At 50.7% G+C, this 15,577-nt stretch overlaps 1 protein-coding gene across 13 annotated transcripts in view; it reads left to right on the top strand.

The window, feature by feature from the left end:
- Nucleotides 1–15,577, top strand: part of BRD4 (bromodomain containing 4) — a 79,219-nt gene that overhangs the window by 57,200 nt on the left and 6,442 nt on the right. For 11 of the 13 annotated variants that reach the window (XM_074566912.1, XM_074566916.1, XM_074566909.1 and 8 more), the window contains 5 exons: nucleotides 1,323–1,433; nucleotides 10,916–10,968; nucleotides 11,509–11,902; nucleotides 12,857–13,396; nucleotides 15,266–15,378. In XM_074566912.1, the coding sequence (XP_074423013.1) occupies nucleotides 1,323–1,433; nucleotides 10,916–10,968; nucleotides 11,509–11,902; nucleotides 12,857–13,396; nucleotides 15,266–15,378 (1,211 nt within the window). Of the gene's footprint in view, nucleotides 1–1,322; nucleotides 1,500–10,915; nucleotides 10,969–11,508; nucleotides 11,903–12,856; nucleotides 13,397–15,265; nucleotides 15,379–15,577 lie in introns of those variants that run through there. The other 2 variants (XM_074566921.1, XM_074566919.1) reach the window with 1 other exon arrangement.

Raw genomic sequence — 15,577 nt, 5'->3', positions numbered from 1 at the left:
GGTTTTTCTTTAATTTCTAGAGTTGAAAATTGTATTTATTTACGGAATAATCGCCTTTAATTTTGTCAAACTTTTTTTTTTTTTTTAAATTTTTAAAATCCTATTTGATTTTATTTGTTTTTTTCCAAGGGTGTTTAAGGTGCTGTTTCTCTCGCGACCCGTCAGCTCGGGGGTTCCTTCCTCTCCCCCCCCCCGCCCCCCCCCCAAATGGCAATATTTAAATTCCAATTAACGTCGATTTTTCTCAAACCCGTTAACGATCTTTCTGACGAAGCGGCCGGGGGGTGGGGGCGAGGCGGGCGGGGACGCCCGCATTCCACATCGATTTTCGTCTCTTTTAATCTTTTAATCTATTTTGAAATTTCAATTCATTTTTAATATCGTAAATCTATTTTAAATCTATTCTTTTAAATCTTTAAAAAACTAAAATAGGTTTTTTCTATCCCGTTTGTTACGTCCATAAATTCCAGTTAAATAGTCCTTTTATACCAATTTTTATTTTTATTACATTAAAATATCCATGTCTCTAATAAACTTACTCTAAAATATAGATTTTTTTTTTTTTTAATTTACTTTTTTTTTTCCTTTCCGTTTATTGGTTTAGCAAAGGGCTCCGGGAGCAGCTCCTTGGCCGTGGCTGACCCGTTTTATTCGCTTTTATTCTCATTTTGTTCTGATCGTTCTCATCCAAGCTATTAATAAAAAGGCGATTTTATACTTCTAAGCAAAAAAAAAAAAAAAAGATTTTTTTTTTTTGCCTTTAATCTCTTTTAAGCTAATTTTAAAATTAGGCAATTGTCTACTTTTAAGCAAAAAAGTTAAATTTTTTTCCCTTTATTCGTACTTAGTCTCAACTTAAGCTATTAAAAAAAGGCAATTTTATACTTTTAAATAAAAAATTTTCATTCTTTTTTTTTTAGTTCTCATTTAAGCTATGAGAAAGGCAATTACACTTTGAAGAAAAGGTTTAGATTTTTTTCTTTGCTTTCATTTCTTCACATTTAAGCGATTCAGAAAGGACAAGGTTACGCTTCTAAGCGAAGGAAATGGAATAATTTTTTTTCTTCGCTCGTCTCGATTCTCGCTGTATTCTGATTATTCTCATTTAAGCGATTAACAAAAAAAGCAATTTGATGCTTCTCCTCTGCCTCAGCCTCCTGCCGCCTCCTTCCCCCGCCAAACTCATGCACCGAAAAATCGACTCAATGGGGTTTTCAGCCCCGTTTGGCGCAGCCCGGCGGGAGGAAGCTCCTTTGGGGGAGGTGTAGGGGGGGGAGTATTAATGAATTAGCCCTTAACGATGTCGCCTTGTCCCCTTGCAGCAGAGAAAGTGGACGTCGTCGCCGGCTCCTCGAAAATGAAGGGATTTTCCTCCTCCGAGTCCGAGAGCAGCAGCGAGTCCAGCTCCTCCGACAGCGAAGATTCGGAAACAGGTTAGACGCAGCTTCTTTAACGCCTCAGTCCTGGTTTCTGTATAAATAAATACGTTTTCATTCCTGGCTCGGTCTTTTAATTCTTTTTCTTTTTTTTTTTTGTTGTTTTTGTTTTTCTCTATAATTTAAAAAAAAAAAAAATCATCAATACGCAGCCCGTTTTGGGGCTCGACGGGGACAACATGTCCCGTTTTAAGCCAAATACGTTGATTTTTTCCGAAGATTTTCTTTGCTGAACTTGGCCGTGAGCGCGGGAGGCAAAACCCGTTGTCTGCAGAATCCCCAAAATCGGTATTTGTAGGAAAAAAACACTGTATTTTTCCCTCCAAAGAGACGCTTAAACCGTTTCCCCCAGCACCGCTTGCGCCACGAAAAAAGATGGAGACGGACAGAGGAAACGGGGTTTTACGTAGAAAAGCTGGATTTTTACATCAAGGAAAAGGATTTTAAATTAAATTTTTAAATTATTTAAAATTTAATTTCAGATTTTAAATTATTTAAAATTAATTTTTTGATCGCCGGAGCAGCATCTGCTCTGCAGAACTCTCGCCTTCTCCCCCCTACCACCATCGTTCGGGCTGAAATGAGGCTTTTCTCATATTTTTTTTCTTAATTATTCTGCTTTTCTTGCTCGCGTTGGTTTTTAGGGAAGAAAAATCTGCGTCGTCACTTAAAGCCGGTTTTAAGCCGGGCTTATCCCAGCATTTTAAGTCGATGGTAAGACTTAAATCATCTCCGATGGGTTGGGAAAGTAGGAGAAAATAATCGGGATACCTTGTCGGAGCTGGGTCGGGTGTGCAGGGGAAACGGCACCAGAAGAAGGAGCAGAAATCCCCCAAAAATAAAATTAGCCCCAAAAAATAAAGATCAGACTCACCTTTGAGCGGTGCGGGCCATGATTCCCAGCGATCCTCTACTTTTTGGGGATGTTTTTATCTGGGAGATGTTGGGATTCTGATACCATTGAACATATTTACCTGTTTTTATGTATTTTTAATAGAATCGGTCTTTTTTTTTTATCTTAGAGGAGGCTGAGAAGTTTCGGTGGAGCGTTTCAGGGTGACGCGCGGCAATCAGAAAATGGAATTCTTTGGTGCTAAATTCTTTTGCGTGACGGGGCACAGCAAAACTTGCCGTATTTATGCGCTTAATTGAGTCTTTTTTATCCGATTTATCTTCATTTCTCCCAAGTTCGCCATCCCGTCAACCAAAACGATGCTCCTTTGGCGGAGCGTTGACCTTGCCCAACGCCAACTCATCCCAAATCCAGAGCCGGAATCCCGTTTCCCAACAGAACCCCGTCCGAGAAAATTTCCCCGCTAAACCTGTCGGCTGTAAATCTCCAAATTTGCATTTTAGTTCAAATTCTTCTATTTTTTTTTTCCCCCTCCCGAAGATACTCGACGGGATCGTGGGATCTTCTTCCACCAGGATGGATTTTGGGGCGATGGTTTCTAGGGGCGATCTCGGGGCTCCCTCTGGAGTGCGGTGGTGGGCGATGCCAGGTGGGAAGGTGGGAATTTTCGGGATGCAGTGTCAATGAGCGGCGCTATGATTAGAAAAACCTCGAAAAAAATTAGAAAAAAATAGAAAAAAATGAGGAAAACCTAGAAAAGCACCAAAAATCTCCTCCGGGCAAAAAGCAGCCTTTGGATTGAGTGGAAAATGCTCTTTTTTGAGTCTTTCTCCCCAAAACGGTGGCTGGGCGGATGCGGAGGAGCGCGGGTTGCTCTTGCGTTTTGAGTTTTTAAATGTTTTCATCCTGGGTTTTTTTGCTGTTTTTCCCCAAATCCGATGTTTTCTGCGGCGTTGGCCAACGCGGTTGGGAGTGTTTGGGCTTCATTTGGCCAACGTAGACGGGCGTTATCCGCCCAGTGCGGCTCCGGCATGGATACCCTTGGAATTATCCCCCTCAGGGGATGAAACCCACCCGTAATGCTTGGGGTAGGAGGTTAATTAAGAGAATTTGTCTCGTTTAATTAATTAATTGCCAGTGCGTGGTGCGTTTTTGCTCTCCTAAACCATTTTTTCCTCCCCTTTCCGATTAAAATACACGAAGGAAACCCTTCAGCGCAGGGATTTGCCCCGTGTCCCGTCGATCTCCATCCCGGGAATCACTTCTAAGTTGTATTTTAAGTCCTTTTAAAAGACCTTTTAAGACTCTTAAAGACGTTTTAAGGTGTTTTAAGAGCTTTTGAAGAATTTTTAATGTGCTTTAGGTCACTTGAAGATGTTTTGAGACTTTTAAAAGGACCTTTTAAGACCCTTTAAGTCATTTTAAGACCTTTTAAAAGACCGTATGAGGTGCTCTACGTTTCTTCAAGGTGGTTTCAGACTTTTTAAAAGACCTTTTAAGATGCTTTAAGGCGTTTTAAGACCTTTTAAAGACCTTTTAGGACACTTTAAGATGTTTTAAGACCTTTTCAGAGACCCCTTAAGGTGCTTTAAGTCTCTGAGACATTTTAAAACCTTTTCAAAGACCTTTTAAGACGTCGGAGGACACATTTTTCAGGGCGTGTGTTTGATTTAATAACCCCGAGAGGGACGGGGGCGGTTTAGTTTGGCCGCTCTAAAATATTTACATCTATTAATATTTTTCCGGGAGGATAATGGTGGCAACGCCGGCGCTGGCTTAAGCGGAGAAATCAAATTTCAAATTCCCTGGTAAGCTTCAAAATTTGCCCTGCGATTTTTAATGAGATCTGGCACCTTCACGATCTTCTTTTCTGTTAACGAGGTTTTTATTTGCGCCCCCGCTCCCCCGACCGCCCCACGGTGGGGTAATTCCACGCGATAAATGTTTGTGACTCGAAAATCGGTGCCGAACGTCGGCGACGCGGCTTTTTTGGCCTTGGTTTTTGCGTTTGCTTGCGTTTACCGTAACGAAAACGGAGGCGGTTGGCGCTAACGCACACGAGCAGATGCGATGAAATTGTAAGGTAGATTTAATTGCAATTAATTGCGACTCCCTTTTCATTCTCTTTTAAAAGTGCGGGTTCGCTGCTCGGCAGCGGCTCCCACGACCCCGCCTCTTGCCTTTTTGCAACCCCCAGCTTTTTAAAATCGGAATGATTTGTATTTCCCCCCCTTGAATCCATGCGACGGCTCCATCCCTCCACGTGGCTGGCAATTTCAACACGTTATTTTATAAAATTGGGAGCGTTTGGCCAAAAATTGGCCAAAACCGGGAAAAGAGGAGGCTTCAAAGGGAGGGAAAATAAAAATAATACCGGTTTTGTAGCGTTGGAGCTGGGACTGAGCCTTCGCCTTCAGCTCTGAGAAACCGGAGGTGCCGATCGAGAGGGTTATTCCGGTTTAACGTGTTCTAATTAGTAATTAGTGGATGCAAATTACACACTCCCCCCCCCCCCGACTCCATCCTGGAAGCATCCAGGGTAGGTTGAGCGTTGGCGTTTGGGCTCGGGCAGCTTGAAATCTGGCGAATTTTTGGTAGGCGCTGAATTTGGGGGGGTTTAAAGGCAAAAAGGAAGGGCTCTCCCTCTTCATCCTCATCGCTCGCGTTATTTCGTCCCCCAAATATTTCAGGAAACGTTTCCCAGGACCCAATATACCCACTGGGGGCGGGGGGAGAAATCATGCAGCTGCACTGATTATTAGTAGCGATTAAGACTTTAGCAATTAAAGCTAAGCCTCCGTTGGGTCGCGAACGCCTGATTTTGCTTATTTTCTGAAATTTCCTTCGGAAAATACCGGTTTTGGGCGTGTTTTATGCAGTTGGGTGAAGGCAAAGGCTTGGCAGCGTCCTCAAGGCATCAGTGGCGCCGTTATCTTTAACAAAGGATTAAATCCGGCGTTAGAGCTGGAAAACTCGTTTTTGGGGGGGGCTCACGGAGCTGATTTCGGGGAATCATTAGGCGCTTTTGCTAACGAGTTCTCGGCTCTGGCGTTAGGAGGAGAGGCGTTAACGGGGGGCTGGGTAATAAGGAGCTGGCGTCTCCCGAGTTGAAGATCCCGCGCGTTTAATTCCGAGGTATCGGGGTTTAAATGGCAAGTAATTGGGTTTAATTAGCGGGTGCCCGGGGTTTAATTCAAAGTTCATCAGAATTCACGGGTGCCCAGCTTTGAATTGCAGGTACACGGGTTTAATTCACAAATACCGGGTTTAATTCACAAATACCGGGTTTGATTCACAAACACCCCGGTTTCATTCCCAAATACCCGGGTTTAATTCACAAATTACCCAGGTTTAATTCACGGGTACCTGGAATCTGCAGGTGCCCGGGTTTAATTCCCAAACATTTGGTTTTAATTCAAAAAAATCCGGTCTTAATCCACGGGGTTTAGTCCAGCGGTGCCCAGGTTTAATTTACGGATACCTACCTGAGTTTAATCCCAAATTCCCTGGGTTTAATCCCAAATTCCCTGGGTTTAATTCCAAATTCCCCTGGTTTAATTTGCAGGCGCTTGGGTTTGATTTAAAGGTTTAATCCGCATTTATTTTTTTCAAGACTTTGGAAAGAATTTCCTCCTTTTTTGCCCTGTTCCCGGGCTCGGTTTCTCGCCCGTGGAGTACGGTGCGAAGGATTTGGTGTCACTCCTTCACCACCCGGCGCGTGGCTTTACGCCGATAATGCTGCTGAGAAAAACCCAAATCCCTTTAGTTTTACCCTAGAAACGCTTCCCGGTGGCTTTGCGTCGGGTTGAGTCTCACCGAAGAGGCTCCCGGGTGCCGTACGGCACCTCGCGGTGATGCCGGGGGGGTCCCAGTTTTCCGCCAGCAACGCGTCTTTGCCGCGGCGGAGTCTTTGTGCAGGCTCCGGGTTGAGCATCCCTTCAGGTGCCGCATCCAACACCCCGTCAAGCGCCTTTGGGGTGAAATTAGGGGAATTTTGGTGTCTTTAATGGGATTTTGAGAATTATGGCTGACCCAATCGTTCCACAACAGCCGCGTCGCAGACACCGGCATTCTCAATTTTGGGGGGGAAATTCATGGGGTCCGTAGGGCGGATGAAGCCACCGCTCCCATCTCCAAGAGCAGAATTAGTTAAAATTAATATTTTCCACTAAAAAAAACACATTCACCACCAAATCCAGGAGGCCCCGTCGCACCTCTGCTGCCTTAAAACTTAATAGAGCTTCCCTTCTATATCAGAACAATCATATTTATAATCGATATTATATCAAAAAGTTGCTTTTGGGGGTTGTTTTGGTTTTAGCCTCCAGTCGCTTTTAGCATTTATTACATTTTCCCCAAGGAAGTCCGTTATTTTCCTGGGAAACGCAGGGGGAATGACGTGGGATCGTGATTTTATTGGAATGTGTAACTGCATGTTTTTAGCACGCTTGTAATTCTAGATCTATTTTTTGCCCGAACGCACCGGATTTGGAAAATAGGGATGAATTTAACTAAGAACGGACTGTTTTCCGTAACCGCTTTTATTTAGATTTTCCCCCACACACACACACTTAACCTTACTCTGCTACAAATACTTTATATAAATCTGTTTATTTTTATACTCTCTCTGCATGCTTCGGGATTTTGCAGCCATGTAACCACCAGCTTCTTCCCCCCGCAACAAACAAAAAAAAAAAAGAAAACCAGAGAAAAATTGTATAGCTTTGACATTTTTTCTTTTTAAAGAATAAAATCAATAAATAACAAAATCAAAAAATTGCTACGGAAAATACACTTTTTTGTATAGTCATGGAATTTTAACCAATACTGTGGCGATTATGATGAGAGTGAACCGTATGTCGGTGTTTTGCCCTTCCGGGTGAATTTGGGTGGGCGTAAAAGATGAGGATTTAGGGAAAAATAAAAACATACACCCGGGGCTGCTGACACACCGGCAGGAGCAGAGCCTCGTGCACCGATTTACCCTTTTCTGCTCTAAAAACATCTTGAAATGACATCAAGGAAATTACCTTTTTCTTTAACCTCGGTGATTTTTAGCCTCGCGGATGAGATTTAACCGGCCGGCATGAAATGGCGTCGGGGTCAGAGATGGGACCCTTGCTCCCCGGGGAGACACCAGCAGAGATGTTGAACTTCGCAGCGCCAACTGTTACGATCTTCAACCGCGAAGAAGCTTCATCCTTCGTTGGGGTTGGCATCTCCGAAGTCACCGATGCCACCAGGTGATCCTCCTGGGACCATCCTGGCTTTGCTGCTCATGGTCTCCATTGGCTTCGTCTTCTTGGTGAAGACATTTCTGGCCAGTGTGAAATGCCATCAGGGTCGGAGTTGGGACGGGGCTTCTTCTCGGTGCTCTTGATCCCCGGGGAATCACTGGTAGAGATGTTGAACCACACAACGCCAACTGTAACCCAACAACCATCTTCAACGTTGAAGAAGCTTCATCCTTTGGTGGGGTTGGCATCTCCAAAGTCACCAATGCCACTGGGCGATACCCCTGGGACCATTCTGGCTTTGCTGCTCATGGTTTCCATTGGCTTCGTCTTCTTGGGGAAGACGTCTCTGGCCAGTGTGAAACACCATCAGGGTTGGAGATCAGACAGGCCTTCTTCTCGTTGCCCTTGATCCCTGGGGAGATGCTGAACCACATGATACTAACTGTAACGCAACAACCATCTTCAACAGTGAAGGTTCATCCTTCAGTTTGGTTAACGAGGCCCGTCGTGTCTCTGAAATCACCAGTGCCACCTGGTGATTACCCCAAGGCAGTTGTGGCTTTGCTTCTCCTGGTCTCCATTGGCTTTGTCTTCTTGGTGAAGGGTCTCCCAAAGCGTGCATTCGTCAGCAGATGCTTTCAGCCACGGTTGCGGTTGAGCGGGTGATTCAAGTGGTGGGATCTGCCCATTCTGTTCCTCCAAGGTCTTGCCTCAGTTCGTTGTGACGATATTCAGCTTGTTCCAAGAACGATGGCAAAGCCTATGCCGAAAAAGCTCCCCTGGGAGAACCGCCAGGTTGTGGCACGTCGGAGGATGGATGGAGAAGAGCACGACCGTCTTCCCCGAAGGAGCAATACCGGAGAAGAAGTGGGTTTTGGAGCAGCCGTTGCTCACAGTTGAGCCGTAACAGCTCCTCTTCCCACCCAAAATCGGAGCAGGGATGTGTTCAGCCGTATCATGCGGCTTTTTCAGGAACCGATGCTTAATCCCTCCTGATCCTGGCTTAGTCCGCAGCTTTTCTCCTCTTGCCACCCGACACCTGCGCTCTGCAGATTTCTCCCGATTTGGGGGTTTCTTCACCATCCCATGAGTGGTTTTATCCCGATTAAATAGGACAAGGCAGAAATTGGGGGCCTCCATGCAGCCACGTCTGCTCCCCGAGAGCTGCGCCCGGACGTGTCTTATCCGTAGGGAACATTTGCTTGAGAAACTTCTCTCCGCTTCTTGTCCTGGCTTCTCCAGCATCAGCGCAATGAGCGGTGAAGCCCTGCAAAGCGCTTCTCGTCTTGACGGAAGAGGACATCAGATCTTGGCCTTTCTGGAAGGTGGGTCTGCTCCCACATTTGTCTGGATCTGTGGATGCCCGTTTTGAGCCATGGACACTCGTCCAGAGCTGTGGATGCCAATTGGGCTCCATGGACACCCATCCGGAGCTGTGGCCACCCATCTGGAGCCCTGGATGCCAATCAGGATTTGGGGGTGCCCTCTTGTATCATCCATGGATGCCCATCTGGAGCTACAGAGGCCCAGCCAGATCCACGGACGCTCTTCTTGAGCCACGGATGCCCATCATAGAATCATCGAATCGTCAGGGTTGGAAGGGACCTTAAAGATCATCTAGTTCCAACCCCCCTGCCCTGGGCAGGGACACCTCCCACTAGAGCAGGTTGCTCAGAGCCCCGTCCAGCCTGGCCCTAAAAACTCCCAGGGACGGGGCTTCCACCAGCTCTCTGGGCAACCTGGGCCAGTGTCTCACCACCCTCATGGTGAAGAACTTCTTCCTAACGTCCAGTCTGAATCGACCCAGCTCTAGCTTTAATCCATTCCCTCCAGTCCTACCATGACCCGACATCCTAAAAAGTCCCTCCCCGGCTTTCTTGTTGGCCCCCTTAAGATCCTGGTAGGCCATTCTGAGGTCTCCTCGGAGCCTTCTTTTCTCCAGACTGAGCTGGAGCTACAGAAACCCATCTGGACCCACGGCCACCCACCTGGAGCCAGGGATGCCCATCTGGATCCATGGACACCCAACCGGAGCCGTGGACACTCAACCAGAGCCGTGGCCACCCATCCAGAGCCACAGATGCCCATCCAAATCCGTGATCACTCAAGCCCAGCATCGTGATGCTCTGAAGAATCCCCCCTCTCCTCTTCCCATTTTAATCCTGCTCTTCCGTTATCCACGGATCCGCTGGATCTGGGCTGTGTAACGTCAAGAATCATCAACCGCGGGCTCAAAAACCCTTTTCCACCTTGAACCCCAAAACTTCTTATATTTAAACCCAAACATTTTTAGGCAGATCAAGAGGAGCCGAGCGCCCAGTGCTGGGATTTTCCCTTCTCCCCTTCCCAGCTATTTTTTAGTTGGCATTTTTCCCCCGGAAAACTACTTTTTTTATCTACTTCAGCCTTAAAATCTGCAAACGGTGCCGCTGGACCGGCACAGCCCATCACCCGGCGTCCAGTGCTCATACTGGTCACCAGTGCTGAGTGACTTAAGACTTAAGAAATTAAAGAAAGAACTTTAAACTTAAGTTTAATTAAGAAATTAAATCAATTTCTGGAGGGATTTAAGGGAAAATCCTATTTGGGAAATGCTCCCTGGAGACCACCCCATCCCCCCGCCAAGAATTGTCGCTGCGAGGGTTTTATCTGTTGCGTTTTGCCGGGCACGTCCAAACACCGTGCCAAATGCAGGCAAAAATCCCACCGCCGAGGGATTTTTGGGGCTGGATGAGCATTCTGGGACGATGTATTTTTGTTATTTCTCTTATTTCTTGGCATGGTTTGTGGAGGAAATCCTGGGAAATCGTCGCCCTGGACCCAAACTCAAGCCAGTTGTTTTCAGTGACGATGCTTTAAAAATATCTCGGGAGGGGAGGAGGCGTGAGAGATCATCCCGCGGGAAGCAAACCCATACCCTCACGGATTGAGGAGGAAAGGGGGATGGAAAATTGCTGTTTGCGTAGCCGGGATATTTGATACCGTATTTTTTTATATTCCTCCTGCCAAGTTTCTCGCTCCTTATCTCCCCCTTCGGAGCAAGGCGGCATTCCTGGAATAGCTGAGTCTGGTTGAGCAATGGTTTTTCTTGGCCGTTGGGTCCTTTTCCACCGCGAAGACACCGGTGGAAGGAGACTGAGGGGTCTTCGCCTTCATTGTCCACTCCTTTTTGCTATCGGGTCACGACAGCATGACGGTGAAACCCCCCCCCAGCCTCCGGGCAAGGGGTCCCCGGGGAAATCCAGCACCATCGATGCCTAAAACCGTCTCCTTTGCCGTCGTTGGTCCTGAATCGGTGCCGTTGGGTTCTTCGGGGGGCGATGGGGAAGAGCGGCACCGCTGCGGTACTAACGTTTGCTCTGTTCCCCTTTCTTGTCTTTTTTTGGCAGAAATGGCACCGAAATTGAAGAAAAAAGGGCATTCGGGGCGAGAACAAAAAAAGGTAGGAGACGGAACGTCCTTTTCATCTCCCTTGAGTTGGGATCGAATCCCTGGGGAGGTTCGGGAGTGCCGGGAATGCCGACACGCTCGGCTGGGTCCATGCCCTCCCTTTGCTTGGCCACTTGGTTTTGCTTGGGAGCTCTCCTGAGCCAGCCCGAATGGGGGGGGGGTGGGGTGAAAGGGACACTGGGAAGGTGGTTTTGGTGACTGGGACGGTGTTTCGGTGACTGGGAGGGCACTTGGATGACAGGGAAGGTGATCTGGGGACTGGGGAGGCATTTCGGTGGCCATGGGGGCTCTTCATTGACCAGGAAGGGATTTTGGTGACCGGGAGGGCGTTTCAGTGACCAGGAAGGCATTTTGGTCACCGGGAGGGTGATTTCAATAGCCAAGAAGGTGTTTTCATTGACCAAGAAGGTGTTTTTGTTGGCCAAGAAGGTGTTTTCCATGGCCAAGAAGGTGTTTTTGTTGGCCAAGAAAGTGTTTTTGTTGACCAAAACGGTGCTTAAGTAACTCACCGGTGGTTTTTTCCCTCCCTTAGCATCACCATCACCACCATCAACCGGTGCAGCAGCAACCGCCGCCGCCGCAGCCCCCTCCACCACCGCAGCCGCAGCAGCCCCCTCCGCCCCCGCCGCCACCGCAGCCGTTACCGCCGCAGCCGTTACCACCCCAGCAGCCCCCGCCGCCGCCCCCGCCGCCGCCCGTCCCTCAACAAGCTCCTCCGCCAATGAAGTCTTCTCCTCCGCCTTTCGTCCCCGCGCAAGTCCCCGTCCTGGAGCACCCGCTGCCGGGGAACATGTTCGACACCATGACGCATTTCACCCAACCCATCATGCATCTCCCTCAACCGGAGATGCCGCCCCATCTCCCCCAGCCGCCCGAGCACAGCACTCCTCCCCACCTCAACCAGCATGCCGTGGTGTCTCCTCCAGGTGAGCGTGGCTTCTTGAGACGAGCCCAACAGCGTGGTCCTTCCTCACGATGGGAGGAAGAGGATGGCGTCGGGTGGGTTTTTAGTCCTCCTGGAGGATGACCGGGGCGGTGGCTGGGCGAGGGGAGGTTCTCCGCTCCGGATGTCCGTGGTGCCACCATCTCATAGAATCGTGGAACGGTTTGGGTGGGAAGGGACCGTAAAGACCCCCCCAGTGCCGCCCCCTGCCCTGGGCAGGGACACCTCCCACCAGCCCAGGTTGCTCCAAGCCCCGGCCAACCTGGCCTTGAACCCCTCCAGGGATGGGGCAGCCACAGCTTCTCTGGGCAACCTGGGCCAGGGGCTCACCCCCCTCACAGCCAAGAATTTCTTCCCCAGATCTCATCTCAATCTCCCTCTTCCAGTGTAAAACTCTTCCCCCTCGTCCCACGGCTCCCCTCCCTGCTCCAGAGTCCCTTCCCGGCTTTCCCGGAGCCCCTTTAGGGACTGGAAGGGGCTCCGAGGTCTCCGCGGAGCCTTCTCTTCTCCAGGCTGACCCCCCCCCAGCTCTCTCAGCCTGGCCCCACAGCAGAGGGGCTCCAGCCCTCCCAGCATCTCCGGGGCCTCCTCCGGCCCCGCTCCCACAGCTCCGTGTCCTTCTGCTGTTGGTGCCCCAGGGCTGGAGGCAGCGCTGCAGGGGGGTCTCCCCGAGCGGAGCAGAGGGGCAGGATCCCCCCCTTGCCCTGCTGCCCACGCTGCTGGGGATGCAGCCCAGGCTGCGGGGGGTTCTGGCCACCTTCTCCCCCACCAACACCCCCAAGTGCTTCTCCTCAGGGCTGCTCTCCGGTCATTCTCTGCCCAGCCTGGATTTGGCCTTGGAATTGCCCCGACCTTGCACTTGGCCTGGTTGGACCTCATGAGGTTGACACGACCCCACCTCTCAAGCCATCTCTCATCTCCTTCCCTTTCTCCTCAGCTTTGCACAACGCTCTGCCTCAGCAGCCCTCGAGACCCAGTAACCGAGCCGCGGCGTTACCCCCGAAGCCTTCGCGTCCACCGGCCGTCTCGCCGGCCATCAGCCAGCAGCCCATGCTTCCTCAGCCGCCTCTGCCCCAGCCTCCCCAGGTCCTGCTGGAGGACGAAGAACCTCCTCCGCCGCACCACAACCTGCCTCTGAGCACCAGCCAGATGCAGCTCTACCTTCAGCAGCTGCAGAAAGTGCAGCCGCAGACTCCTCTTCTCCCTTCAGTGAAGGTCCAGTCGCAACCGCAGCCGCCCCTGCAGCCGCCGGCTCACCCCGCGGTGCAGCAGCTGCAGCACCAGCCGCCGCCGCGGCCCATGCACATGCAACCCATGCCCTTCCCATCCCACATCCCCCAACCCCAACCGCCGCCGCAGCAACATCCGCCCCCGCAGCCGCCCCCGCCGCCCCCGCCACCGCAGCCGGCCAAACCGCAGCAGGTCATCCAGCATCACCCGTCGCCGCGGCACCATAAGCCTGATCCCTACTCGACCGGTGAGCGGGAGTCAGGGACGGCGGTTGAGTCTACGGCTTGAGCCAAGTGGCATTGCGTGACGAGGAGGGGGGGTACGGGGCGGTGGGGCGGTTTCCATGCGTCCTCCAAGCTCCACCGGCACCTGTTGGTAGACGGTCGTGGGTGCAGAAGAAGTCCTGGTTAGCCAGAGCCTGATGTAACTGCCTGGGCAAAGCCTCTTCCCATCTCGAATCTCAAGGAGCTCACGGTTTTGAGGAGCTCAAGTGTTTGAGGATCTCGATCTCATTTTTGAGGATCTCGAGGTTCTCAGATCTTTGACAAACTCAAGGAGCTCAAGTGTTTTAAGATTTTGAGGATCTCAAGGTTCTCAGATCTTTGATGAACTTAAGGATCTCAAGTTTCCGAGGATCTCAAGTTTTTGAGGATCTCGAGGATCTCATTTTTGAGGGTCTTGAGGTTCTCAGATCTTTGAGCAACTCAAGGATCTCAAGGTTTTGAGGATCTGAAGTGTTTGAGGATCTTGATCTCAAATTTTTGAGGAACAAGGCTGTTAAATTTGTGAGGATCTCAAGGATCTAATTTTTGAGGATCTCAAATATTTGTGGATCTTGAGGTTCTCAAATCCTTGAGGAACTCAAGGACCTCGTTTTTGAGGATCTTGAGGGTCTCAAATTTTCCAGGGTCTCAAATTTTTGAGGATCTTGAGAGTCTCAAGTTTTTGAGGAAGCTGGGGATCTCAAATCTTTGAAGATCTCAGGGATCTCAAGTTTTTGAGTCTCGGTGGAGCTCTGATGTTGGAGAGCGCTGGCCTCGCGTCCATCGCCGTCCCGGCTGGGTGCCAGCATTGGGTGGTCTCTCTTGAGGAGGCTCCGGGCTCTTGGAGGATGTCAGGGCTGTGGGTGCCCCATGGGGGTTTCCCGGCATTTTTCAGAGCACGGCCTCCGATAAACGCAGCTGCTCGGCTGCCGGGCAGAGGAGGAGAAGGGAGGATCTAGGGGGACACACAGTGGGATGACCTCCAGCCACCCCAGAAATGGGAGGAAGCAGCTGAGAGAATGTGGCCATGGGGCTCAGCCTTCAAGGTTGGCTTGGGAGATCCCAGATCTCCGTGATTGCCGTGGGCTCGGTGGTGCCACCACCGACATTCCCAGTGGAGAACGTCTCTGGCCGGCATAACTCTGGCAGCGTTGTGCTTAGAAGACCGGGCACCCATAAAACCTCGGTGGTTCGGGGAGGTCTCGCTCCTGCGTTCGCTCGGTGGTTCCGCAGGTCGTGGCCTGTTGGGTCTTTGCTCCCAAAGTCATCCCTGCGGGCATGGGCAGGACAGAATCCAGGGATTTGAAGGGATGGAGCCCAGGTGAAGGCAGGCAGCGCTTGGAGCTGCTTCTCCTGCCTGCAGAGGTGCCGCAGGCAGCTTGGACGCGATGCCTGAGATGGAGCCTGCTGGCTCCCGAAAACCTCCTGTTGCTCATGGAGCCAACTCGTCCTGCCTCCATGGCTGTGGGCAGGGAGAGGTGCAGGCAGGGGGAGGAGCAGGCAGGGCGGTGTCGGTGCCCGGGTGTCCCGGGGGGACCGGTTTTACAGCCGGGAATATTGATGGACCACCAGAAGAATGAGCAGAAGGGATCAAATTACGGGGGGACACCACAAACGGGCATCAGCAAGGCGGGACAGGCCACCACACGGCCTTGGAGCATCTTCTGCTCCCCGGCGTTTGCTCGCGGCAGTGGAGGAGGTGGCTGGGGTCCACTGGGGACATCCCAGGGCCACCAGCCAGGAAGAGAGATTGTCCCACGGGGCAATGGCGTGCGCCGCTCAGCGTTTTTCGGGTGATGTTTGGCGTGCCGGTGGTGACGACGGTTAACTGATTGCTGCCAAACTGTTCCCAGGTCACTTGAGGGAAGCCCCTTCCCCTCTCATGATGCATTCCCCACAGATGCCGCAGTTCCAGGGTTTGGTCCACCAGTCGCCACCTCAACAAACTATCCAGCCAAAAAAACAGGTAAAAAGGAAAGCAGAGCACCCAACCCCGGGGGGTCCCGACCAACGGGGACCATCGTCTTCCCGCCACCCGCTTGGGAGCAAGCGCCGAAAGCTCAGGGGGCCGTTCGTTGGCCAGCAGTTCGCATCGGGAAATGGGGGATGTGGGGACGAGGGAAGGGCGTCGCCCGACGTTTCTTGACCCTCTTGTTATCGCGGCA

The sequence above is a fragment of the Larus michahellis genome, chromosome 25 (assembly GCF_964199755.1).
Source record: "Larus michahellis chromosome 25, bLarMic1.1, whole genome shotgun sequence".
Classification (NCBI taxonomy): domain Eukaryota; kingdom Metazoa; phylum Chordata; class Aves; order Charadriiformes; family Laridae; genus Larus; species Larus michahellis.
Note: the sequence above shows the minus strand (reverse complement) of the source record. Positions and strands in the feature narration are given on the sequence as shown.